This window comes from Gopherus flavomarginatus, chromosome 3 (genome assembly GCF_025201925.1).
Source record: "Gopherus flavomarginatus isolate rGopFla2 chromosome 3, rGopFla2.mat.asm, whole genome shotgun sequence".
In the NCBI taxonomy this organism is placed as follows: domain Eukaryota; kingdom Metazoa; phylum Chordata; order Testudines; family Testudinidae; genus Gopherus; species Gopherus flavomarginatus.
Genome location: NC_066619.1, coordinates 72,113,333 through 72,140,619, shown reverse-complemented (window position 1 = coordinate 72,140,619; position 27,287 = coordinate 72,113,333). Strand labels below are relative to the sequence as shown.

Here is a 27,287-nt window from a genome sequence, read left to right as displayed (position 1 = left end):
GTTACTCCTTCAGTTCAAGTGGCAGAGGTCTGTGCTGTGGATCTAGAGGGTCCAGTCCTGCTGGTGACCTCTGTGTGTGTATGTGGGGGGAGTGTCAATATGTTCAATAGATGTGTCTCCTTGTTTCAATAAGTTTTTTTAAAAATGTAGGAAATTACAAATAAAACTACATTAAAGGAATGTTAAGCTTGCAAAGTCAAGCATTCAGAAGTTAGGAAATGCCAGAATTCCTAACTTCTGCAACCCTAATTCAGCCCCTTGTGCATGTGTATTATCATACCATCTTTACATCACATTTTCCCACAGGATCCTGCCACATTCTGTGCACAGGATGAACCATGTTCTAGAGAATGAATCAGGGTTGTGTAGTGAAGGAGGATATTACCTGCAGGGCATTGCCTCGTGTTGCAGAAGCTGGAAAGTGAATAGTGAATGAGGAAGAGGACTGTAGGAAGAGAAAAGATGGTCTCATGATTAAAGCTGCTGAATGCCACCCTGGAAAACTGAATTCTATCCCTGCCTCAGTCACAGAGTCACTATGTTATGCTGGTTAAGTCTTTGAAACCAAATTTGTAAAGGTGAGCACTAATTGTACTCCTCATTTTCTGGGTGCGTAAATTAAGATACCAGGGGCCAGATTTGCTGAAGTATTTAGCAATGACTTTGATCAATCTGAACTGGTGACAGAGAAACCTACTGGATTTCTATTAAGTGTACAAGAAAGGAAAGTTAAAACTTCTCAACTTCTCAACAGCTGTATAAATATTTCATCTTACCAAGTTCATTCATCGCATGCCTATGTTCTTCGTCAAATGAAAGTTTCATCAGAACACACACTGCAGGACAGATCTGATGTTCAACTGGAGCTGGCCCTGTCCCCCAAAAAGGGCAACAATTAATATTGATGTGGTATATTAGAAGGGCATTGTCAAAATAATAAGCCTTACCAAGAGATTCAAAGTTTAAGGTAAACGCTTAGATCACTTATTCAGGATTTGGATCACTGAGAAAACGCAAGAGAAGACAAAAGTCACTGATAATTCTAACAAAAACAATTTCCATGCTCGTAGTCTTACGAGACACAAATTTTAATGCTAATGAATTTCATTTCCTAATTATCTTGACAATGGCTTTGGAGTGTAGAGAGTGGGATAGGTTAGGTTTTCTGGTTGTGTTTAATAATGCAGTATCAAAAATAAAATTGTCTTGTTCCTTCCTTCTGAAGGATAATCAGCATTATCTCAAACTAGGAGCATTTGTAGTTCTAAACATTTTTGTACCAGATTTTGTCTCGGCCACAGATTGCGTTAGGATGTCATCATGAGCTCTGATTCTGCAGTCTGATCCCTGTAGTGAGATCAGATTCCATCTTGCACCCATGCCAATCCCACTGATTTCAATGGTACTTCCTGTGGGCATGAAGAACTACCAACATAGAACATATTGGAGGATCAGGGCCTGTTTTTGTAATTTTCCCTTAAATCAGAAGTGCAGTTAGGGAAGTTAAAGGGTTACATAAATTTTCAAATCTATCTGAAAAAAGTTCATTTACATTGACAAGGCTGTGATTGTATATCAGAAATATCAAATATCAAACTGTGTTTTTAATAGTTGTTTGCATTATACTGAACTGATTGGAACAAGATTGCTCTTTTTGTGCCTACCTTAACCTCCCCAACAACCAATCAAACAAGCAACCAAAACAAAATGGGATGAGAAAAAGGTAGGTTTTAAAAAACAACAAACTTTTGTGCATTCAGTGTTCAGAACATACATTAAAACAAGACAAAACAGCAGTGAGCATGAATACAAATTTGTATAGAGCATACAAAAAAAATCACTGGGATTATACCTTTTATGAGATAGACAGTCAATGATTTAAAGAGCAGTCTTCCACAGAGCATTTACAGACAGCATATATTACAGAAGAGACATTCTGTTTTCAGATATGACTTCGATTTTTGTTTTAAAAAATTTCATATGAAAAAATCCTTAATTCAGGAGTATTTCTACCAATTCAGTTTAAAATGGAACTCACGGTTTAAAATTTTTTGTAATATATATTTTTAGCCATTTTTTAAAGCATTATGAGAGACATACTTGGATTTTTGTCTTGATCCATGCCTTGTTCATGTGCCTCCTGCCATTCCCAACATGTTTCACAGTAAGCTCGGATCTGTTCCAAAAGATGGAGTACACGGATTTCCCTTCTGCCTCGTTTATCATCAGGCTGTGAGTGAATGATGTTATGCAGTGCTGCACTGGCTCTGGCACGGGCCTCCTTACTGCCCCGAGAGTTTCCTAATAACACAGAGTCTTTATCGTTGCCATGTAAAAGCTGGATGAGGAGAGGAAGACATCCAGACTGACGCATGGCTATGCAGCTGTCTTGGGAGCTAGACATAGCTAGCAAAGTTCGTGACATGTCATCCTTATCATGAGTACCAAGCATTGACAACAAAGAATACACCATTTCCACCTGTAGGCCAAATGATTTTAAAAACACAGTTACATTTTCTAAAAAAAGATACATCAAATTGAAAAGAAGTGATGAATGATACATAAAAGCAAGGAAAAAATCTTCGCCCTACCCCCGCAGTTGTGCAAGAATCGGTATCATTTCAAAAAAATTGCATAATTATTACTGGTTCTTTGCTGTTTAAAACATTAATTATAATGAATCCACTTGGTAGTAATGTGAATGAAACAACAGTGATATCTGATAATATTTTTGTTCATCTAGACCTCTACTGAACAGGTCTGGATTTTCATTGTATTAAAGGATTAATGTGCTACCGAATAATGTGCTACCGAATAATGTTTTAGCCTGAGCAAACTAGGATATGTCTACTATGAATACTCTCTCTCTCAAATAGATATTTATCTACATGAGTAATACTTTCATTTAAAGGCTGCTCTCCGATAACAAATAATTTGCTAGAGTGCAAATTAAATATGCTTACAGAGCCACAGTTTCCAAGGCCAGAAGACCCATTGTGATCATCTAGTCTAACCTCCTGTACAGCACAGGCCATAGAACTTCCTCAAAATAAGTCCTAGGACAGATCTTTTAGAAAAATATCTAATCTTGATTTTAAAATGGTCAGTGATGGATAGGGCTCTGTGTCTGTCACAGACTCTGTGATTTTCTGCAATCTTTGTGACTTCTGCAGGGGCCAATGTGGCCAGGACCATCCAAGCTGCTGGCTCTGGGGCCAGCTGCTCAGGTGGCTTCTAGGACAGCCACTGCTCCATGTTATTAATTGAGTTCCATATCAGCTGCTCCACTAACTTAAACAGGATCAATCTCAGGCTGACAGGTCTATAATTACTGAGGTTATTCTATTTGCCCTTTTTTAAATTAACACAAACATTAGCTTTTTTCCAGTTTTCTGGAACTTCCCCAATGTGTCAAGACTTGTTGAAAAATTAACATTAATTGTCCAATGAGCTTCTCAGACAACTCTTTAAAAACTCTTGGATGCAAGTTATCTGAAAAAACAGTTACCTACCTTTTCATACTGTTGTTCTTCAAGATGTGTTGTTCATGTCCATTCCACATTAGGTGTGCGCGCGCCACGTGCACAAGTGTTGGAAACTTTTCCCTTAGCAGAACCCGTCGGGCTGGCAGTTCCCCCCTGAGCAGCACCATTGCGCTGTGCATATATACCCCTGCTGGCCTGACCCCGTCCAATTCCTTCTTACCGGTGACTCCGACAGAGGGGTAGGAGGGTAGGTGGTGGAATGGACATGAACAACACATCTTGAAGAACAACAGTTACGGAAAGGTAGGTAACTGTTTTTTCTTCTTGGAGTGCTTGTTCACGTCCATGCCACATCAGGTGAATCACAACCTTGCCTTCAGAAGAGGGTAGGAGTCACAGAGCAATTGACTGGAGGACCGCCACGCCAACCGCTGTGTCTTCTTGGGCCTGCTGGTTGACTGTGTAATGGGTCGTGGAGGTATGCACCGATGACCAGGTGGCTGCTCTGCAGATCTCCTGGACCAGGTCCTGTGCCAGGAAAGCTGCTGAAGCTGCTTGAGCCCTGGTCAAGTGGGTTGCAACCTCCGAGGCCAGAACACCTGCAAGATCATAACACTCCCAAATGCAGTCTGTAATCCAGGAGGAGATTCACTGCGGCAACACTGGGAGGCCTCTCATCTTTTCTACCACGGCACGAACAGCTGCATGGATTTATGAAAGAGCTTGGTGCACGTCAAGTAGAACAACAGCACTCGACGGACATCCAGGGAGTGCAGACTGTGGTGACTCGGGTCCGCATGTGGTTTGGGAATAAACACCGGCAGACAGATGTCCTGGCCTAGATGGAATTGTGGGACCATCTGTGGGAGGAACTTGGTCTGTGGGCGGAGCTGCACCTTGTCTTTATGAAATACTGTATACGGTGGCTCCAAGGTGAGTGCCCTCAGCTCAGATACCCTTCTGGCCAAGGTAATGGCCACCACGAATGCCACATTCCAGGAAAGGTGGAGGAGGGAGCAGGTAGCAAGGGGCTCGAATGGGGGTCCTATAATCTTAGAAAGGACTAAGTTGAGATTCCATAGGGGAACTAGGGGGCATGAGTAAGGGAACACCCTCTCCAATACTTTAAGGAACCACCCCACCATTGGGTGGGAGAACACCGAGCCCCCTGAAAACCCCAGGTGGAAGGTGGAGATGGCTGCCAGATGCCCCCTAATAGAGGACGGGGCCAGCCTCTACTGCTTGAGGTGCAGTAGGTACTCTAGAATGGTGGGCACCAGAGCCTGGCGTGGCTGGACCTGTTGGGGCCCAAACCAGCACGAGAACCTTTTCCACTTGGCCAGGTAAGTCGCCCTGGTAGAGGGCTTCCTACTACCAAGCAGAACCTGCTGCACAGGGAGGGCGCACTGGCTGTCCAAAGCGTTCAGCCACAGAGCTTCCACACCATCAGATGCAGTGATTGCAGGTCGAGGTGGAGGAGCCGCCCTCTGTCCTGTGTGATGAGGTCCCAATGTACGGGCAGGGTTACTGGGGCTTCCACCGATAGCTCCAGGAGTGTGGTGAACCAGTGCTGGCAAGGCGAGGCTGAGGCGATAAAGATGACAGCTGCCCCGTCCCTGCGCACCTTGAGCAGGACCTTGTGCACCAGAGCAAGCAGGAGGAAGGCGTATTTTAATTCCCCTCCCCACGGGATCGGGAAAGCGTCTGCTATTGAGCCTGGGCTGCGGCCCTGGAATGAGCAGAACTGCAGGCACTGGGTGTTGCCCCTAGCAGCAAACAGGTCTACCCAGGGAAACCCCAACTTGCGGAAGAGCGAATACACGATGTCCGCTCCGAGCGTCCACTCGTACATGCGGTACAACCTGCTGAGGTGGTCTGCAAGTTCGTTCCGCACCCTCGGGAGATGTGACACCTCGAGGTGAATGGTGTGGGGTATGCAGAAGTTCCAGAAGAGAGCCTTGTGGCAGAGCGGTGAGGAGCCGGCTCCACCCTGTTTGTTTACGTAAAACATGGCGGTCATGTTGTCTGTCAGAACAGCCACACTGTGACCACTCAAAATGAGTGGTCTGGCGTGAAAGGTCTGGCAGACTAAATGAACCGCCCTGAGCTCCTTCACATTGATATGGAGCGACCGCTCCGCTCCCAACCACAAGCCCTGAGTCCTGAGGTCTCCTAGGTAAGCACCCCATCTAAGGTCTGACATGTCCATCACAAGTGTTAGGTCCAGCTGTTGTGTAGCAAAGGGGCTGCCTTCACAAACCATGGTCTGGGACAGCCACCACTGCAAAAAGTCTAGCACATCCCCAGGGGCTGTCACTACCAAGTCCATGGGGTCTCTGCCTGGGCGGTATACACGGGCAAACCAAGCCTGCAGCATCCTGAGTTTCAGTCTGGTATGCTTGACCATCTGCATGCATGCTGCCATATGGCCAAGCAGCCTCAGGCAGCATCTGGCCGTTGTAGTGGGAAACTGGCACAGGGAGTTCACTGCTTGCTGGATGGCCAGGAATCATGATACTGCGAGGCTTGCCTTTGCCTGTACCGCATCTAGGACCACCCCTATGAATTCCACTCTCTGCGTTGGAATGAGAGTGGACTTGGGGATGTTGACCAGGAGCCCCAGTGTGCGGAATAGTCTCAGGGCCACTTGCACGTGGGACCGAACCTCCTCTTTGGACCAGCCTGCCAGGAGTTAGTCGTCAAGGTATGGGTAAACTTGAACCCTCTGCCTCTGTAAGGCTGCCACCACTGCCATACATTCTGTGAACACCCGTGGGGCTGTAGCTAGGCCAAAAGGGAGAACTGTGAACTGGTAATATTCTTGGTTCACAGTGAAGCCCACAAATCAGTGATGCACTGAGTGGATGGTGATATGAAAGTATGCGTCCTTCATGCCGTTGGCAGTGTACCAGTCCCCTGGATCCAGGGAAGGGATAATGGTGCTCAGAGAAACAATGTGGAACCGGGCCTTGACCAGGAACCCATTGAGCCTGCGCAGGTCCAGAATGGGATGAAGGCCTCCTTTGGCCTTGGGAATGAGGAAGTAGCAGGAGTAGAACCCTTTCTCCCTTAGGTCCTTTATTACCAACTATACTGCCCCTGCCTCTAGGAGCGTGCAAACCTCCTCTTCCAGGAGGTGCTCGTGAGAACAGTCCCTAAAGAGGGATGAGAAAGGGGGTGGGGGGTAGGCAGGGATGAGAACTGCAGCCTGTAACCGCTTTGCACCGTGCGTAACACCCAGCAATACGACGTAATACTGGACCATGCACGGGAGAAGCGGGACAGGCGGTCCAGGAAACAAGGAGATGGATCCGGATGGGTCTCGTACGCTGCCCTCAAGCGCACCTTCAAAAGCCTGGTTTAGGGTAGGGCTGAGACTTATGTTGGCCTTGGCTCCGGCCTGGCCTATTGGAGCTATTGTTATTATTATTGCGCCGCCTCCTGTTATCCCCATTTTGCCTGCAGAAGGGCTCCTGCCTAGGATGAGGTTAGTAGTGATGCTGAGGAGGCGGCTGCGGCTTGAAGGGCTTTCTTTGGGTCACCGGGGTGTGCGTACCCAGCGACTTGAGTATGGCCCTCAAGTCCTTGAGGCTATGCAGCTTTGTGTCTGGTCCAAAAAGAGCCCGGACCCTTCAAAGGGGAGGTCCCAGAGCGACTTCTGGACCTTAGACAGCAGACCTGACTCCTGCAGCCACACTGAGCATTGCATGACCACGCCAGATGTGATTGTCCTGGCCACTACGTCCGCCTGGCAAGACGTCTTCACTACGGCCTGACCTTCAACCACCAGAGCTGTAAACTCCTGTTGGGATCTCTGCGGGAGGCTGTCCTTAAACTTCCCCACTGGGAACTTAGGGGAGTGGGGACCTGATAGGGGGGCTGCTGGTCCACCCTGGTTCCAAGCCCCCATCAGGTAACTCCAAAGGGCTGCTCTTTCTGCAAGCAGTGGACAATGCAGGTGGCTGCCAAACAATGTTATAAGGGAGCACTGCACAACTTTAAACGAGCATGTTCTCTAATTGATCAGCAACATCATAACGAAAAACATTTACCGGGATGCCTTTAAGTGAGGAGTTACTGTACCTTGCAATGCCGGCTACAAAAGTGCCATGCAAATAAATGCCTGTTCTCACCTTCTGGTGACATTGTAAATATGAAGTGGGCAGCATTATCTCCTGTAAATGTAAACAAACTTGTCTGTCTTAGTGATTGGTTGAACAAGAAGTAGGACTGAGTGGACTTGTAGGCGCTGAAGTTTTACATTGTTTAGTTTTTGAGTGCAGTTATGCAACAAAAAAATCTACATTTGTTAGTTGCACTTTCATGATAAAGAGACTGCACTACAGTACTTGTATGAGGTGAACTGAAAAATTATTATTTTTACAGTGGAAATATTTGTAATAAAAAGATATACACTTTGATTTCAATTACACTATATATGAAAATGTTGAAAAACATCCAAAATATTTAATAAATTGCAATTGGGATTCTATTGTTTAACACTGCTGCCCAGTGAAGCTATGCCTGTTGAGGATGGCCTGTTGGTTAGCAATCCTCAACTGGAGGCCCCCTGAGGAATACACCTTCCTGCCAAACAGGTCCAGGTGCTTTGCTTCCTTGGCCTTAGGGGCCAGGGCCTGCTGCCCCGGCGCTCTCTCTCATTTATTGCCGAGACTAGCAGGGAACATGGGCTTAGGTGGCAAAACAAGAAGTCATACCCCTTTAACGGGGCGAAGTACTTGTGTTCCACATCTTTGGCTGTTGGGGTGCTGGAGGCCAGGGTCTGCCATATAGTACGACTGTATGGTCTTAATAAGCGGAAGCGCTATTCTGGATGGACCCTCTGGGCTCAGGATATCCACCATGGGGTCCTCTTGCTCCACCGTCTCCTCGGCCTGTAACCCCAAGTTATGAGCAACCTTATGCAGTAGCTCTTGGTGGGCTCTGTGGTCTACTGTCTTGGTGGGCTCTGTGGTCTACTGGTGGAGGTCCTGATACCGCTATGCCTGCCACTGCTTCATCTGGGGATGACAAGGAGGTCAGCAGCTGCTCTGCTTCCTCCTGCTGGTCCCCTTGGTCCCCCTCCCCCAAAGGAGGGGTTTCCAGCTCGAGTCCGGATAGCTGACCCTGGGGCGGCACCAGACTCGGTGCTGGTTTCTCCGGTCTCTCGTTCAGTGACGGCGCAAGAGGTCTGGACGTTGTAGCTTTCTGCACGGAGGAGTGTTGGTGCAGAGACCAGGACCGGTGCTCCTGAGTAGCTGGCTCTGGAGGGAGCCACTTGCCACTGGTGGTAGGTCCAGGAGGTCCAGAAGGGCCAGTGTCCCGGCGGTCCCCACTGGGGTTGCCATCAAGCCAGGTGTTCTCTGCTGTCCGGTGCCCAGTGTGGGTAACTGTACCAGCCCAAGTCAGCGCCGGATTCTGGCGACGTCAAGCACGAAGGCCACAGCGGTGCCATCGATCTGTGCCGGCGGGAGGTCGACGGGCGGCTTCTTGCCAGTCGGGAACGGGACCGGTACTGCTGCTCGCGGGACCAGTATCAGTGCTCCTGAGACCTGGATCGGGACCGGTGACTTCTGGAAGCCTTTGGCGATGCTTGGCTCACCTTCTCCTGGTTCCGGTCTCTGGAGGGTGCCGGAGAGCATCGGGTCCCTTGCACTAACCCTGTGCGCTGACTCGCCTCCAGCACCAAGGCTTCCCTCTGTGTCAGGGGTAACTGAGAGTCCACAGACTCGACACTCGACCGAGACCAACACCGGGAGCGATGCCAGCTTGGTGACCTCGAACAGCACAACGTTGCCATCATTCCCCTCAACAGCATCACGGGTCTGGGTGCCAGAGGCTTCTCCCTGATCAGGAGGGAGCTCACCGCCGACAACCCGATGAGGTCCTTTGCTGCCTCAAAGATGTCAGGCATGGAGGGCTGATCTATTACTCCCTCAAGCCCGTCGTCCTCACTGAGTTCACTTACGACCGGACTCAGAGGGACTTGTGGCGCCCGTGCCACGGGTACAATGTCCATCCCGCTCTTTCTGGTGCCCGGGCCCTTAGATGATGCCGGTCTCCTTTGCGGGGAACATCTGCGCTCTTCTTTTGGTTTAGTCTTGGGCCGCACTGGGGAGGATGAGTGGTGCCGGGGCCTACTTTTCTCTGGGGCTGACTGCTTGCAGTGCTTGACTGGCACTGGGTCTCTCGAGAACTCCGGGGCACTTTGCACCGAGGAGGTTGGACCCGGCGTCGGGTGTTCTGGGCCTGATGGCTGCAGCGCTGCCTCCATCAACAACTGCTTCAAGCGAAAGTCTTAAATGCCTTGCAAATCTTACACCTCTGTTTGGTGTGCTTCCCCCACGCAACGTAGACAGGAGTCATGGGGGTCACTAACCGGCATACGTTTGTGGCACGAGGCACGAGACTTAAACCCGTGGGCCTGTGGCATGCCCCGTGGCCCAGGGCGGGTGCTGGAAGCCTCCAAACACCTAATCTATCAAGTGTCCACAACAACAGAATGCTAACAAACTGATAGCAACTAAGTACTCTAAAGCTAAGGGATTGCTTCTCGTACAAGAGCAAGAGGTTGTTTCATGCCGCCACGGATGGTAAGAAGGAACTGGAGGGGGTCAGGCCAGCGGGGGTATAAATGCACGGCTCAGCGAAGCCGCTCAGGCAGGGGCCCCTCAGGCCCAACAGGTACCACTAAGGAGAAAGTGTTTGATGCTCGTGCACGTGGCGTGCGCACACCTAATGTGGAATGGACGAGAACAACACATCTCGAAGAAGAACCTGCTGATTTAAAAATGTCTAACTTCAGTAGTTTCTGTTATCCTCCTCCAGAGATACTAGTGGAATGGAAAGAGTGTAATAATTATAATATAGAGAGACTAGATCAACTGTTTCTTCCCCAAATATAGAACAGAAATATTTATTGAACACTTCTGCCTTTTTTGCATTATTATTGATAATTCTACCATTTCTATCTAGTAATGGACTGATATCATTGTCAAGGTTCTTTTTATTCTTAATACATCTAAAATACTCCTTCTTAGCGTCATTAACTCCGCTGGCCATAGATTTCTCCTTGTGTCCCTTGGCTTCGCTGATTAATTTTCTACAGTTCCTAACTTCTGATTTATATTCATTACTGTCAACTTCCCCTTTCTTCTATTTGTTGTATAATTAAAAAAAAATTTTTTTTACAGTTGCTTTCATTTTCCCTCTAAACCAGGTTTAGTTTTTAACCAGCACAGTTTTCTTCTTCAGTTGTGGCTTTGAGACATCTAGTAAGGTGTTGTTAAATGAGTCCCAATTGTCATTCACATTTTTCTGATTAAATTCTTTGTCCCAGATGATCTGGTTCATAATTGTTTTCAGCTTTGTTTTCAGCTTTCCCTATTAAAGTACCAAATATACATATTACTGGGATACCAAATTCAGAGCACCCTAGTGGATTTCACATCTAAATATTAATTTAGGAGGGATTCTTGAGGCAGTCACATAAAAACACTAAAAACTCCTGGTTTGAGAAGCTACTTATAAGTGGGCTACCCAGTTGGGACAGGGAAGAAGCAGTTGATGAGTCCCTGCAGAGTGATACATCCCATATGTACCAGCTAGACAGGAAATCAGATTTGCCAAATACTACGTTAGATCAGATTCTCTAATCCTAGCTAAATTGCTGCAAATGATCACAAGTTCAACAAAATATCCTATGACATACATGAGAAAATCTAACATCACTGAAGATAAGATCAAACCACTGTGTTGTACAAGATTTAAAAGTTTGAGTTCGTCTTATACTAGATTGAGTATTCAGAAAATCACGTATTTTACTAACACTATGATAATCAATGAAATCGCTGAAAAAGTAGAAGTATTAAACATTGTAAAGTTCTATGATCATATGGATCCACAAACTATTTAATATTAAATGTAAAAATGATAGAATCAAAACCTGACAGAGCTGTGAGCCAGCTTTGTGACAGTACAGTGGCAAGTGCCTGAGAAATGAGGTTTAGAGAGCCTCACTTTCTGGACTGGAAACAGTCAAATATATTATGGAGTTGGCACGCTTGTACTCAAAAGAGAATGAAAGCAATCTGCTTAACGTATGCCTCTGGGCAGACACCTGAGGCAGCAACTTTAAAGCTTATCTACACAGAGATGTTAGTACACAGCATGTCAGGGTGTGAATTTACAGCATACTAGCTAGTCTACATTAACTTACTCGTCACTTTACTGTGCAGTAAGTGTCCACACAGGGAATTAGTGTGTAGTAGTTAATGAGCTGTAAATTCACACCCTAACTTGCTGTGCACTAACTTCCCTTTCAGACAAGCCCTTACTGTCTACCTCAGAGACTAGGTCCACTAGTGACCATGGTCTACAAGAAAAGGATCATGTAAGTTTGTACAGCTTAGTGCAGTGGTGGTCAACCTGCAGCTTGCAAGCCGCACATGGCCCATCAGGGTAATCCTCTGGCGGACCACAAGACAGTTTGTTTACACTGATTGTCTGCAGGCATGGCCACCTGCAACTCCCAGTGGCCATGGTTCACAATTCCCGGCCAATGGGAGCTGTGGGAAGCGGCAGCTAGCACGTCCCTGTGGTCCGCACTGCTTCCCGCAGCACCCATTGGCTGGGAATGGCGAACTGCAGCCACTGGGAGCTACAGGCGGCCCTCCCCGCAGACTGCTAATGTAAACAAACTGTCTTGCGGGCTGCCAGCAGATTACCCTGATGGGCCATGTGCGGCCCATGGGCTGCAGGTTGCCCACCACTTGTCTAGTGACTCTAGACCAATGGGTCTCAACCTATTTACCATTGTAGGCCATATATGCGACCCACAATGTGTTATGTGGGCCGCATCCAATACTACCTGTATGGCCCTGAGAACGTCACGTGGGCTGCAGCTCTGTGCTGACTGGGCTGCAGGTTGAGAATCACTGCTCTAGACTAAGCTCTCATGGCCTGCTATTAGCACAGTTTACTTAATGGACAGCATAGTCTACAATAACTGCATAAAATAAATAAGAATGTATTCACTGGCATATGAATGTTGTAAGGGTTCTCTGCAGAACTCCTCTGAAACCATGTCCCTGACATACTATGGATTCATTCTGGGAAAATCTCCCATCTCTAGATGATTTTATTTATTTATTTTAAAGAATCAACAACATAAAATTTAAGTACTGAGACATTGGAGAGAAATAGTTTTGATGTCCAAAAATCCTACTGGTGACGTTGCGTCTCTTGAAGAAGGCTCAGACACTGAGTCTTCTTCAGACATTGCTAAACTAATATTTTTAGTCCTGCTCACAGGCGCCAACTCCATGGGTGCTGCAGGGTTGGAGCATCCACAGGGAAAAATTAGCGGGTGCTCCGCCTCCACTGGCAGCCAAACTCCCCCCGCCCCCCACCCCCTCTGCACCTTGTTTTCCCAAGTGCATCGCGTGCCCGCTCCTTCCCCATTCCAGCGCTTCCTGCTCACTGCCTAACAGCTGTTTGACAGCACTCAGGACTTTCTGGGAGGGAGGGGGAGGAGTGGGGACACGGCATGCTCCAGAGAGGAGGCGGTAAAGAGGTGGGGCAGGGGTGGGGATTTGGGGTAAGGGGGTGGAACTGGGGCAGGGCGAGGTGGTGGTTGAGCACCCATGGGGCAGAGGGGAAGTTGGTGCCTATAGTCCTGTTGATATGGAAGCAACTTCTATCTACACTAGAAAGAAAATTGGAGGATTCAAGCCTTCTCCACTTCTCCTACCCCACCCTTTAAAAAAAAATTATTCTGCATAGATTGCACTTAACATTTCTAATACCATACTCTGTAAAGACAATGAAATGTTTAATGTAATCAATATATCTTTGCTACCTCTTTGGTACACAAATTGTGTGATTGACAGTAATGTCATAAATTTTTGCACTTTTAAATAATGAATATTTAATACAGAAAGTGGTTTTTCTGCCGAACACACAGTTCACAAAAAAAAGGAATTCCTTAAAGTCTTTGCATTGATGTGTCTCATTTTTAATTTAACACCTCTTTAGTCAAACAAGACTGTTTCTTTCACATACTGTAACTATGTTAGTGACACAAGGTTGATTTAGCAGCATCAATGGCTCAGGTCACATTTTAGAAAGTTTCTCAAAAATGACATCTATTTCAAGAATTCAGTCTTGTATGAGCATTTCAAATACCAAAAAGTTAGTCTTTTGGATGGGTTCATTTTCACCAATCATCTGGATCATCTAATAACAATACAAGGTTTTAAGGTGCTCCAACAATTTCCTGCAATCAAATTTTATTCATTACAAATAATTCTACCAATGGGAATTCATATTTTCTTCTAAAATTGAAGGATTTTTAATGCATATTTTTAAAAGCCTGTGAAAAACTATTTAAAAAAAATTAATTCCATGAAATTAGTACGTGTGGAAAGATCATTCAGTGAATATAATAGCACTGGTAGAAACAATGAAGTTATTGTATTAGTAAAAATGTAGCATTAGCGACCTGTGGTTTGTAATCTTCGGTTACCTTGGTACCCAGATGACTTGTCAGTCTTCGAGGAACAGAATAGGTACTCATAACACTGGGTGTTTCATGGTCCATTCGAGCAGTTGAACCCTACAAGTTTAAAGAACAATGAGGTAGCATCCAGAAGTCTTTTACTGAAGGGCCAACTGTTGACTATTTTAGTTTCAGCATTTGTCCATTTAGTCATGTTTGCAATCATAATTTGTCACCCTGTGTTTTAGTTAACAATACAGTTCAGAAGTTACTTAAATAAAATTCACAAAGATGACTTATTATTCATTTGTCCCTTAATTCTCTCTCAAAGCAGTTCTATAAAATTAATTCTAATTATTGAGTGAGTTTTAAAATAACTACTTTTATCAAGAGAAAGGAGAACTGAAATTAACAACATCATCCAGCAGATAAAAGCAAGAACAAGAGACTCTGCTTTTAGGCCAGTTTATACAGAACAAGTAGGAATTCTGCATCAGTGACATTACAGATCCGGACCCTGCATCTCACAACCTCAACCACTTCAGAATACAACTAGTCATTCAAAAATTGACAAGGAAAGAGATTCTGTGGGGTCAAAAAGGAAAGCTGCTAGGCAAATCTGTGGTGGATACAGTTCTGGTTTGTCGAGCGAAAAGAGGTTAAACAGTGTTTTTTACCCTTTTTATTTATTGGAGACCCTCTAGAAAAACACTGTGGATGGGTGCCCCCTTTGGCTATAGCTTGACACCATCAAGTTGTCACCATCACTTTTTTTGTCCCCTTTGTCTCTTCCCTGTTCTTTATTCTCCTCTTTTCTTCTTCTTGTCCTTTTTTTTTTATTATTTTATGTAATTTTTTTTCTTTTATGGCTTCTGTGTATATATTTTTTTAAAAGTTCATTCTAGTTGTTTGCTTCTGATCCTTGACAGTGCCCTTCTCATTCACTTACTCTGAGATGCCTGTTTAGGGCATCTCAGAGTAGCTCTATTGAGTTGGACTGCACGTTACCTCATGACTGAGCCGAGTGCCACAGCAGCAGAGAATTTTAGCTGAGTTGGTGCATGGGCCTGCAGCCCTCTACTAGGTGAGCTTCTCCCATAGTAGCTACCTACAACAGAGCGAAGGCAGGAGACTTCCAAGGAGCTTCCCATCCTTTGACTTATAGCTCTGGTAACATTACTAATGGGACATAGTAAGGGGACGATGTATCCAAAATCATGCAGTCTCCACATTCAGGCCAGCAGCACAAAACAAAAACTTCTAGTTCTTCCAAAAGTTAAAAGATTAAATTCTCTCAGGCTTTTCTAGGCCTCTAGAAACCTCCCCCACTAGTTTTAGAGCTCCTTCTCCCTAAGGCATAAATGCTTTTCTTGCAGTTCATCAAAGGAACTCTTATACTGACCATAAGAGTCACAGCAGAGAGATGTTAGACACCCTTGCCCCTCTGGGGCTGAATATTCTGCCTCTGCAGAAATCTCAGATCCCTGCTAGCCTGGATGGCAGGAGGTAGGGATCTTCGATAGTTATTGCAATTTGCTTCTGTATTACCAGTGAAAATAGTAACAAAATCAGTCAGCGTCAGACGTTATTAATAAGACCAAAGGATAATAATCAAAATATTATTGGTTTAAGATATGGCTATTTTTAGCAACTTTTAAAAATTATGGCTACTCCTACAGATAAAGATATTCTACAGTGAATATTAACTTTACAACTGAATTTTTACTGGAACTACTACTAAATAATTGTTTTTTAAAAACTGGTATTTAAAACTAGAATAGGGAATTAAAATCTTAATCCCAAACCCCTCCACCAGGCTAAACGTTTAATAGAACTACAGCAAATCAAATTCAAGTTTTTAATACTCTTAGCGAGCCTCTTTAGCTTTTTCTGTTCTCGAGTGGTTCCCCTCCTTCTCAGCGAACGAGTGAGAGTGATTAAAGAGATTCTGTTTAACAGAAGAGAGATATATCAAAGATACGTTGCATACTCGTACAGTGGGTACTGCGATAGAGACTTAGGCTTTGTCTGCACTAGCACTTTTATTGGTAAAACTTTTGTTGTCCAGGGATGTGAAAAAAACCACACTCCTGACCGACGTAAGTTTCACCAACAAAAGCGCCGGTGTAGACAGAGCTATGTCAACGGGAAATGCTCTCCCACCAACATAGCTACTGCTGCTCATTGCGGTGGTTTAATTATGCTGGTGGGAGAGCTCTCTCCCATCAGCATAGAGCAGACACATGAGATACCATACAGTTGTGCAGCTGTAGTAGTATATCTATGCCGCTGTAAGGTCTGCAGTATAGGACATAGCCTTATACCAAAATCACACCAGTATACTGCCCATCTAACTAATTCTACCCTTTAGTGATCTAAAGATGAAACTAGAATCAATTATTATAACAGCCAATTAAGATTTGTAGGTACTTGAAGGGTCTTAATGTTGAAAAAACCAACCAACCAAGCAACCCGAATTGTGGTGGAATTACAGATGCAAATCCTACAAGAAACATGTTATTTGCCCAGATTAAATCGCATTTAAAAGCCTGCACCAGAGTAATTTAAAATGTTTTAAATGTAGGGGTTTTATTTGTGTGTGTGTTAAATATACTAGTTTTAAAAGATGATTCAAATTAGAAACAGAGAATGATTAAGATTAGTATGATCTTAGGCAAAAATTAATATAGGTGACTAAAGTTAATTACCTAAATTCTTATTTATGCACCAAAGATTGTCATAGATGATGAGCACCCACCACTCCACTGGCATTACGGGGGGCTATGGTGCTCAGTTTCTCTGAATATCTGACCACTGGATAAGTGACCCCAATCCTGCAACTGATCATGCAAAAAATAAAAATGTATCTACAAAATTATTTATTTTCAAACTACTTTATTCACTCAAGATCATTTTCTCCCAAATGAAACATTTTCTAAGACCTAATTAACAGCTGTTTCAAATGAAACCACGATTTTCTTGAAGTGCTTTATAAGTGGCCAACACAGTGTAAGAAAAACAACTTAGTATTTCTACCATTTATGGACAAACAAAGAAAATGATTACAACACAATTTTGAAAAACAATTAGACAATGAACATCATAATACTTAGATCTTCTTAACACCTTCCATTCAAGAATCTCAAAGTGCTTTACAAACATTAATGAATTAAGTCCTACAATATACTTGTGAGGCAGGGAAGTATCATTCTCATTTCAAAAATAGGGAAAACAAACACTGATCAGATAGTATGTAATGGAGCCAAGAATAGACTCTTGACTCCTCAACCTGTGTTTTAGCAAGACCATCCCTGCCTATGGTATACAATTAGTCTGTGAATAAAAACAGTTCTACAGTAGAACAGAATAAAGTGAAGTTACATATTGAATAGCGGAATAACTACTGCTCAGATCAAATTCTATCAGACCCTACTTTTGGTCACATAATGTCATTGTAAAATTTGTCCCAAATTTAGATTTTACAAAAACAAGGTTTTACAAAACTTAGAAATACTTCCATAATTTTGTAAAAGTCCATCTGAAGCAGTTTTATAAACAAGACCACCACCACTTCCCCTGCAGCATTTGCCACTTAAACATTACAGAACTCTGAATTTGAGTGAGGAACTAACTATAACTAAAAGTTTCAGTTGGGGTTTGTCTACACAGGAAATCTTTCCAGTTATATTGAAATAAGAGTGGCTCTTTTCAGCTTAGCTGAAATAGCTTCTAAAGCAACATAAACTAAGGCCTGGTCTATACTAAGAGTTTATCTCAAATTTAGCAGCGTTAAACCGAATTAACCCTGCACCCGTCCACACAACGAAGCCCTTTACTTCAATATAAAGGGCTCTTAATATCGATATCTTTACTCCTCCCTGAGGGGAGTAGTGCTGAAATTGACATTGCCGGTTTGAATTAGGGTTAGTGTGGCTGCAATTCGATGTACTGGCCTCTGGGAGCTATCCCACAGTGCACCATTGTGACCGCTCTGGATAGCAATCTGAACTCAGATGCACTGGCCAGGTAGACAGGAAAAGCCCCGCGAACTTTTGAATTTCATTTCCTGTTTGCCCAGCATGGAGTGCTGATCAGCACAGGTGACCATGCAGTCCCAGAATCAAAAAAGAGCTCCAGCATGGACCGTATGGGAGATACTGAATCTGATCTCTGTATGGGGAGATGAATCTCTTCCATCAGAACTCCGTTCCAAAAGATGAAATGCAAAACATTTGAAAAAATATCCAAGGCCATTATGGACAGAGGCCACAACAGGGGCTCAACACAGTGCTGCGTGAAACTTAAGGAGCTGAGACAAGCGTAGCACAAAACCAAAGAATCAAATGGACGCTCACGGAGGGTGGGGCGACTGACAACAGTAGCCATCCCACAGTTTCCGCACTCTCCGAAAAGCATTTGAATTCTGGGCTGAGCTCCCAAAGCCTGGTGGGTCAAAAACATTGTCGTGGGTGGTTCAGGGTGTATGTCATCAGCCCTCCTCCTCTGTGAAAGCAAAGGGAAAAAAATCGTTTCTCGTCTTTTTTCAGTATCACCGTACGTCTACTGGATGCTGCTGGCAGACGCGGTGCTGCAGCACTACACAGCAGCATCCCCTTGCCTTGCCTTGTGGACAGCAGACGGTACAGTATGACTGATACCCGTCATCATCATCCCATCGGTGCTCCTGGCTGGCCTCGGTGAGGTCGGCCAGGGGCACCTGGGCAAAAAAGGGAATGACTCCAGGTCATTCTCATCTTTAAGTTTTGTCTAATGGAGATTCAGTCCTGCCTGGAATATCATGGCAGCTGGAGGCTTCTGCCTCAGGCTGCTCTCCCAGTCAGCAGCACCGCGCAATCACGCCTACCCCAGCGTACTCCTTGCTACCAGGGCTCACAATCAGATACTTAGACCTCTACATTTTGCTGCAAATAAAAAGTGAAGCTGCCATTTAGAACTGTCCCCCAACATACATATCCTGGGACATTTTGTGTTTTAACAATGTCAACCAAAGGCCCACACACAAATGGAGATTCAGTCCTGCCTGTGTTTCTATCCTAGTGCTTGTCACAGATTCCCATTTTCAGCTGCAGGCTGAACAAATGCAGAATGGTGGTTCACTGTACACTTCACTGTAAGCTAACAGCCCTCCCCTCTCACCTTTGATCTCTGCTTGCAGTAATGTCAGTGTTGTTTCTTATTCATGCATTCTTTATTACTTCATCACACAAATGGGGGGATAACTGCCACAGTAGCCCGGGGGGGGATGGGGGAGGAGGAAAGCAACAGGTGGGGTTGTTGCAGGGGCACCCCCGAGAATGGCATGCACTCATCATTTCTGCGGAACGTCTGGGGATCTGACCCAGGGCGGCCATTTGCCACTCTGGTTCTTTAGTAGGCTTGCCTGATATTCTAGGCAGGACTGACTCTCCATTAGACAAAACTTAAAGAGGAGAATGACCTGGGGAGGCATTCTCATTTTTGTCCAGGCGCCCCCGACTGACCTCGAGCACCTATGACAGCAGCAGGTGGTACAGTAGGGCTGCTAACCGTCTTTGCTAACTCGCAAAAAGCAAGGGGATGCTGCTGTGTAGCGCTGCAGTACTGCATCTGTCAGGAGCATCTAGTAGACATACAGTGACAGTGAAAAAAGGCTGAACAGGCTCCATGGTTGCCGTGCTATGGCGTCTGCCCGGGCAATCCAGGGAAAAGGGTGCAAAATGATTGTCTGCCATTGCTTTCACGGAGGGAGGATTGACTGATGACATTTACCCATAACCACCAGCGACAAATTTTTGGCCCCATTAGGCACTGGGATCTCAACCGAGAATTCCAATGGGTGGGGGAGAGTGCGGGAACTATGGGATAGCTACCCACAGTGCAACGCTCCAGAAATCAACGCTAGCCTCGGAACATGGACGCACACCGCCGAATTAACATGCTTAGTGCGGCTGCATGCACTCGACTTTATACAATCTGTTTCCAAAAATCGATTTCTGTAAAATCTGAATAATCCCGTAGTGTAGACATACCCTTAGTCACAAAAAGTCATTCTGATTCTAGAATAAGTGTCCACATAGGGAATTACACTGGTACAACTATAGCAGTTTAAATTCACACCTTTCCTTATACAAGTATAATTTTTCCATATAGACAAGCCCTTATTTCCCTTGTCCAAGATGACAGAAATTAAAAAATTAAAGGAAGTTTGTAAAAAGTGAAAAGTATAGTAGACGTCTACAATTCTTTCAGTTTTAATAATCTAAGGTATAATTATTAATATATGGCTAATACTATTTTTATGCTGACAGCATCTCTTTCAACTCAACTTGATTTCAAGTTGTGATCTCAGGGTTACACAGTATATTTTTTTATTCAAAATGTGCCAAAAATGTTACACTATTGATAAATTGTAATATGTGCATTCTACCCAAGAAGGTAAAAATGGCAAGTTGGAAACGCTAGATATTAAAGCTCATTATGGTGCAGACAGAAATAGCACATATTTTTCCATTCTGTCCCCACAATTACATCAAACTTGACCTGGATAGGCTATTTTTTTCAGAGCTTAGAGATAGTTAACATGCTAACTGAGTCTTTTGGCCCCTTCTACTTTGAGGTTGCCAAGAAGCCCAAATCAAACCCAATTATCTTTATTACTGGTGCACTAAAGACTGAACTGAAATCACCACTACCGAAAATAGGTAGCAACTTATTTGACAAACTTGCAAGAGACCAAAGTTGATAACTTACATGCTTCTTGTGTAGACTCTCTTCTGTCCCCAATTCTCATATGCTCTCCCTCCCTCTACCCACCTTGCTTCAATCCCATTCTTGTGTAGCATCTTTCCCTACAATTTCCCCTTTTATTCTCCTTCCTTTTAATCTTATATTCTTTCATGCCCTTGTTGTTTCATCTGTGCTTTGTTCTTTTCTTCCTTTATATTGTTTTCCTGTATTTTGATGCAGATTACTAATAATGCAGTGAAATTCATCAAAATCCTACAGATAGGTCTCAAAAATCAAGATTTTCATTTTGCTGTCAGCACAGTACAGCAGAGCAGAGGATGTGGTACAGAAGAGAACATGACAGAGTCTTAAAAAATACTGTCCCCAGTGGGCAAATCTTCAATTCGCATTGTTCATCTTACTGCAAAACTAGCTAGCCCCAAACAATTAGGTTGATTTTTTTTTTGCACTCTATTTAATCCTCATTGCTCAAGGATACAAGGTGGATTGATCTGGGTTCCCAGAAATAAAACACTAGTGCCCAATCCATTAAGCCTCCTCTTCCTACCCTTGCACTAAAAGTAAATAATCCCCTTATGTCTCATAGCAGCACAAATTCAGATCCCACAGCCATAGTATTTTCCTCTTGTAGCTTGATATTAACTCAAAACTGCTCAAATTCTATGCCCCAAACATTAAAGTAAGAGAGTTACTCCTTAACTGATATGATTCTTCCGGGGTACAAGACATGCACTCCTTTCCTCCCCCTCCAAAAAATCTCTCTTGTGCAAAATAACGTCTCATTCACACGAGAAAGAACATGTGGCCACAATGCATGAATTATTTAAACACATTATGCTTTCAGCCCAAAAGCATCACTGAACTATTTCTTCTCCTTGAGAATAATGCTGTCATCAGGATTAGAGCAGGGGCCTCGGGCAACTGCTCAGATGTAGCAGAGAGAATTGGGTTCCAAACTGTGATCAAATATATCTTAATAGAAAAATTATGGACTGTGCTTAATGTTTAATCTAATGAAATATTTGAGCCATACCACAGACATAATCCTTCTCACAAATCATTGTGTGTATGATGCTTTAAAAGGGATTGAAATAATTCCACGAACACAAAGTAACAAACAGAAAAATCTTACATACAAATTACACTGTCATATTATTGTTTGAGGTTATGAAAATCTGAATTACTAAAATGAAAGTCTGAGCAATACTTGGAGATAATGAAACAAGTGGTATTACAGCACAGTAAAATAAATCAATATATTAAATTATTTAGTCAAAGAAAATTATCCCTACTCTTGATGAATATTAAAGAAATTTACATTTAAATAATTTAGTGTAGTCTTAAATTTCACCCTGTGATATATTTCAGTTTTAAAGGAATAGCAATGACAAATATGAAATGAGAATGTACATAACCCTTCAGCACACATGCAGGAGATTACTTCTGGTGAGATTTTTGGTTCCAGGGGTTTATGAAATGCATTTAACTAAGAAACAGGAATTATTTGTAATTACAATAATATTTGTAATTATTTTTAATGAGAAACTTGTCACTTAATTTTTTTAATGGTGTTTTCAGTGATCATTTCTGAACTGAAATTTTTGAGTAAATTCCATCATTAAATCATAACAAACGCAAATAGCTACAAATAGGAAAAAATCATTTTTTCTATGAATCTACTTGCTTATCCCTGCCTTTACGTATCCGTGTTAACCATTTTAAACAAAAGAAAATAGAGTTTTGTGTTATGGAATATTTAAATATTCCATCTCATTAAAATATCCTTTGTAACAGCTTTGAGAGCTTTCTTCCCTCCCAACGGAAATAAAAGAAAAATGTCAGCCTTTTCAGAATTAATACATCTGAAGAAATCCATTGAAGCACAATTACATAGCTAGAGCAGAATTTCCAGATCACATCCATAAAAGTGACATTTTTTATATTTAAAAATGTTACCAATAAATATTTACTTTACCTGACCACTACCAGTAGTTGCCATGCTGATTTCTGCTGCTCCTTGACCTTCATTCTGCCTCTCTGCTTCATGTAAGCCTGAATCATGCTTGCTCTGAGGTGCCCTCTGTTAATGCAAGAGTTTATGGCATTACATATAGAAATGGAGTACACTTTATCAGCCAAAGCTTTCTAAGCTGTGAATGCATCAATGTCGTAGCTTCAGAAAGCCATTGAACTGTGCTTTGTATTTCATAACCTCTAGCCTCAATAATTAGCAGCTGAAACTGACTGTCTTAGCGAAATTGCAAGATGAAAGTGAAGCATGTCCTCTGAGGATTATAGCCCTGTAAGACAAAGGATTTGCTGTGAGACACAGAAATACCATCCTCCACCAGCTGTGCTCACATCACTATCACAATGTAACAGAATTGGAGCAAACAACTGTCTCCTCTGCAATGTCACACAATTTATGCATTTACTGGAGGCTAAGGCTAGTACAGTTAAATTATTACTTAAACTTCATAACCAAATACAAACACTTTCTATACCATACTAAAGGAATCCACATTTTATTGTTAATGTGAGTAACACAAGTATATCCATCTTAATGTGAACAAAGCTTTAACAATATGCTCATACCAGACCTAATCATTGTATACCAAAATACATATAAATGATGTAGAAAACCTGGTGAAAACTTCTTTATGGAAGTAAAATCTTCCTCTGTTTAACTAATGAAAACTAGATTCTTGTCACTACCACTTAGAGTGATCATAAGATGATCAAAATCAGAATTGTAAAAACTGTGTTATCCGGCACTTTACCAACCAGAAAACTCTAGAAACCGGCACTTCGAGTTGCTGGATCCGGGCGGCTCCCCACAAGTGGCGACGTGTCCCCACTGCTCCTAGGGGAAGGAACAGCCATGAGGGCTCCATACACTGCTCCTGCCCCGAGTGCTGGCTCCGTAGCTCCCATTGGCCTGGCCACAACTCCGCCTAGCAGCAGTAGGGACATGTCGCTGCTTGCTGGAAGCTGCCCAAGGTGAGCGTGACCCGGATCCAGCACCCTGAAACCCCTCTTGAACCCCAACCCCCACCCCGAGTTCCTTCTCGCACCCAATCTCCATCCTGTGCTCCTAGCTGCACCACAACCCCCAGCCCTGAGCACCCTCCCGCACCCAAACTCTTAGTTAACTGGAATTTTTCATAGTACCTCTAAGGGCTTGTCTACATAATGCTTTAGTCTGTACCAGAGGGATGTAAATTTTAGCCCGCATTAGTGTGTCGCAAACTAACTGGGTCACATGGACCCTAAAGTTCCCTAGTGTATGTTAACATACAGTATATTTATACCATACTAAAGGAATCCTTCCACTAGTAACCTCCTGACAGTGTACCTGTCAGAATGACTAGTTGTATCTCCCCTTTAACCAGTTCCTTATCCACCTTTCAATTCTAATATAAATCCCCATCTTCTCCAATTTAACTAATAATTTCCCATGTGGAACTGTATCAAATACCACGCAGAAATCCAGATAGATTAGATCTACTGCATTTTCTTTGTCTAAAAAAGTCAGTCGTCTTCTGAAAGAAGGAGATCCGTTTGGTCTGGCACGACCTACCTTTTGTAAAACCATGTTATGTTTTATCCCGATTACCATTCACCTTTATAACTGTAACTACTTTCTCTTTCAAAGTTTCTTCCAAGACCTTGCATACAATTGAGGTCAAACTAACAGGCGTGTAGTTTTCTGGATCACCTTTTTTTCTCTTTCTTAAAAATAGGAACTGTATTATCAATTCTCCAATCAAAGGGTATGACCTCCGATTTACAAATTTATTAAAAATACTTGCTAGTGGGCTTGTAATTTCATGTGCCATTTCCTTTAATAGTCTTGGATGGAGATTATCTAGGCCTCCCGATTTAGTACCATTAAACTGTTTGAATTTGACTTCCACCTTGGATGTGGTAATTTCTACCTCCATACCTCATAGCCATTAGCCACTACCCCTAAACTCTTCATTAACCTAAATAAAAACTGAGGCAAAGTATTTGTTTATATGTTGGGCCATGCCTAAATAATCTTTAATCTCCACCCCATCCTCAGTGCTTAGTGGTCCCACTTCTTTTCTTGTTTTCTTCTCGTTTATATAGCTATAATCGTAGTTAACTCACGCAATTAACTCAAATTAATCATGATTAAAAAATGAATCGCAATTGCAGTTTTAATCACATTGTTAAACAATACTAATTGAAATTTATTAAATATTTTAGATGTTTTTCTACATTTTCAAATATTGATTTCAATTACAACACAATAGAAAGTGTACAGTGCTCACTTTTTTTAATTACAAATATTTGCACTGTAAAAATGATAAACAAAAGAAATAGTATTTTTCAATTCACCTCATACATGTATTATAGTGCACTCTATCGTGAAAACGCAACTTACAAATATAGATTTTTTTTTGTTACATAACTGCACTCAAAAACAAAACAACGTAAAACTTTAGAGACAACAGGTCCACTTAGTTCTACTTCTTGTTCAGCCAATTATTAAGGGAGACAAGTTTGTTTATATTTATGGGAGATAATGCTGCCCACTTCTTAATTACATTGTCACCTGCAAGTGAGAACAAAACTGCCGGGCTGGGGCGCCAGCCGCCGGCCCCGCACAGCCTGCTGCCGGTCTGGAGTTCTGGCTGCAGGCCCCGCTCAGCCCGCTGCTGGCCTAGGTGAGCAGAACCCCAGACCAGCAGTGGGCTCAGCGGGCCGGCGGCATAAGATCAACACTTTAATTTAATTTTAAATGAAGCTTCTTAAACATTTTGAAAACCTTGTTTATTTTACAATACACAATAGTTTAGCTATATAATATATAAACTTATAGAGAGAGACCTTCCAAAAAAACATTAAAATGTATTACCGGCATGCAAAACCTTAAATTAAAGTGAATAAATGAAGACTCAGCACATCACTTCTGAAAGGTTGCCGACCCCTGCAGTATAGGGGTCCTCCTTTCCCAAAAGTTTCCCTGGTTCCTAATAAACCTAAATCCCTCTTCACAACACCATTGCCTCGTTCACTCATTGAAATCCTGCAGTTCTGCCTGTTTATGTAGCCCTATGGATAGAACTGGAATGATTTCAGAGAATGGGGGGACGGATAGCTCAGTGGTTTGAGCATCAGCCTGCTAAACCCAGGGTAGTAAGTTCAATCCTTGAGGGGGCTATTTGGGAAACTGGGGTAAAAATCTGGGAATTGGTCCTGCTTTGAGTAGAGGGTTGGACTAGATGACCTCCTGAGGTCCCTTCCAACCCTAATATTCTATGAGTCTACGAATGCTACCATGGATTTCCTAGACTTCAATCTCTTACCTAGCAGCCTAAAATTGGCCTTGAGGACCTCTCTATTTCCTCCCCTGTGTCACTGCCTACATGATCAATGGCTGCTCCTGAGCATTGCACATAAGTCTATTTAGATGTCTCAAGAGGTCCACAACCTTCATACCTGGAAGGCAATTCACTGTGCTGTTCTTTTAGTCATCACAATATTTCTAATAATCAAATCCCCCATTACTATCTCTTGTTTCTTCCTAATAATTGGGGTCCCCTCCTCTGCAGGGGTATCCTCAGTGTGAGAGGATATCATGACATCATCTGGAAGGAGATGTTGTAGAACACATTTAGAAGTGAATTTGGATGTTTCGTTAACATTTGTTTTACTGTTGAATTTTGTGTGTGGTTTTGGTTAATGCAAGGTGTCTCTTTAAGAACAAGGTGTAGCAGACTGAGAATGTGGTTGAGCTCTGGAGCAAGCGTATGTAATTTTGCCATGTGTTCAAAGTGTGGAAGACCCAGGGAGTGGCAAAAAAGTCAGAACTTGATTTAATAAACATATCTTTCCAAAAGCAAGGCTCATTCTCACCAGCTGTCTCAGGGCATAGCCAATGAGCAATAAAGGTTTTCATCTCTAGGTCATCCGTCTAAATCTTGCCCAGTTCAGCAGAGATTAAAAGTTGTTCCCATCTAATGGATATTTGAGTCCCAGTTCCAGCTCCCACTTGTTAAACTCATCATCATGCTTTGTTCTAGATTGTAAACTCTTCGGGGCAGGAGCTATTTCTTACTCTGTGTTTGTACAATGCCTAGTTCAGTCGGATCCTCTAGCTCAGCGGTGGGCAAACTTTTTGCCTGAGGGCCACATCGGGGTTCCAAAACTGTATGGAGGGCCAGGTAGGGAAGGCTGTGCCTCCCCAAACAGCCTGGCCCCCACCCCATCCGCTCCCTCCCAGTTCCTGCCCCGACTGCCCCCCTCAGAACTCCCGACCCATCCAACCCCCTCTGCTGCTTGTCCCCTGACCGCCCCCTCCCAGGAACACCCACCCCAACCGCCCCCCGCCTGGAACTCCACTCCAACCCCCTCCCCACCCCGCTCTCTGTCCCCTGACTGCCCTGACCCCTATCCACACCCCCACCCCCTGACAGGCCCCCTGGGACTCCCACGCCTATCTAACCCCCCGGTTTCCCATCCCCTGACTGTCCCCCGCCCCAAACTTCCACCCCATCCAACTGCCCCCTGCTCCGTGTCCCTTAGAC

General features: G+C 43.6%; 1 protein-coding gene across 6 annotated transcripts in view; it reads right to left on the bottom strand.

Annotated features, from left to right (window-relative positions):
• Positions 1-27,287, bottom strand: part of APC (APC regulator of WNT signaling pathway) — a 193,452-nt gene that overhangs the window by 29,163 nt on the left and 137,002 nt on the right. For 5 of the 6 annotated variants that reach the window (XM_050945539.1, XM_050945540.1, XM_050945541.1 and 2 more), the window contains 4 exons: positions 22,706-22,810; positions 13,987-14,100; positions 2,101-2,479; positions 777-872 (listed from right to left, as the gene is read on the bottom strand). In XM_050945539.1, the coding sequence (XP_050801496.1) occupies positions 777-872; positions 2,101-2,479; positions 13,987-14,100; positions 22,706-22,810 (694 nt within the window). The remainder of the gene's footprint in view (positions 1-776; positions 873-2,100; positions 2,480-13,986; positions 14,101-22,705; positions 22,811-27,287) is intronic. The other variant, XM_050945544.1, reaches the window with a different exon arrangement.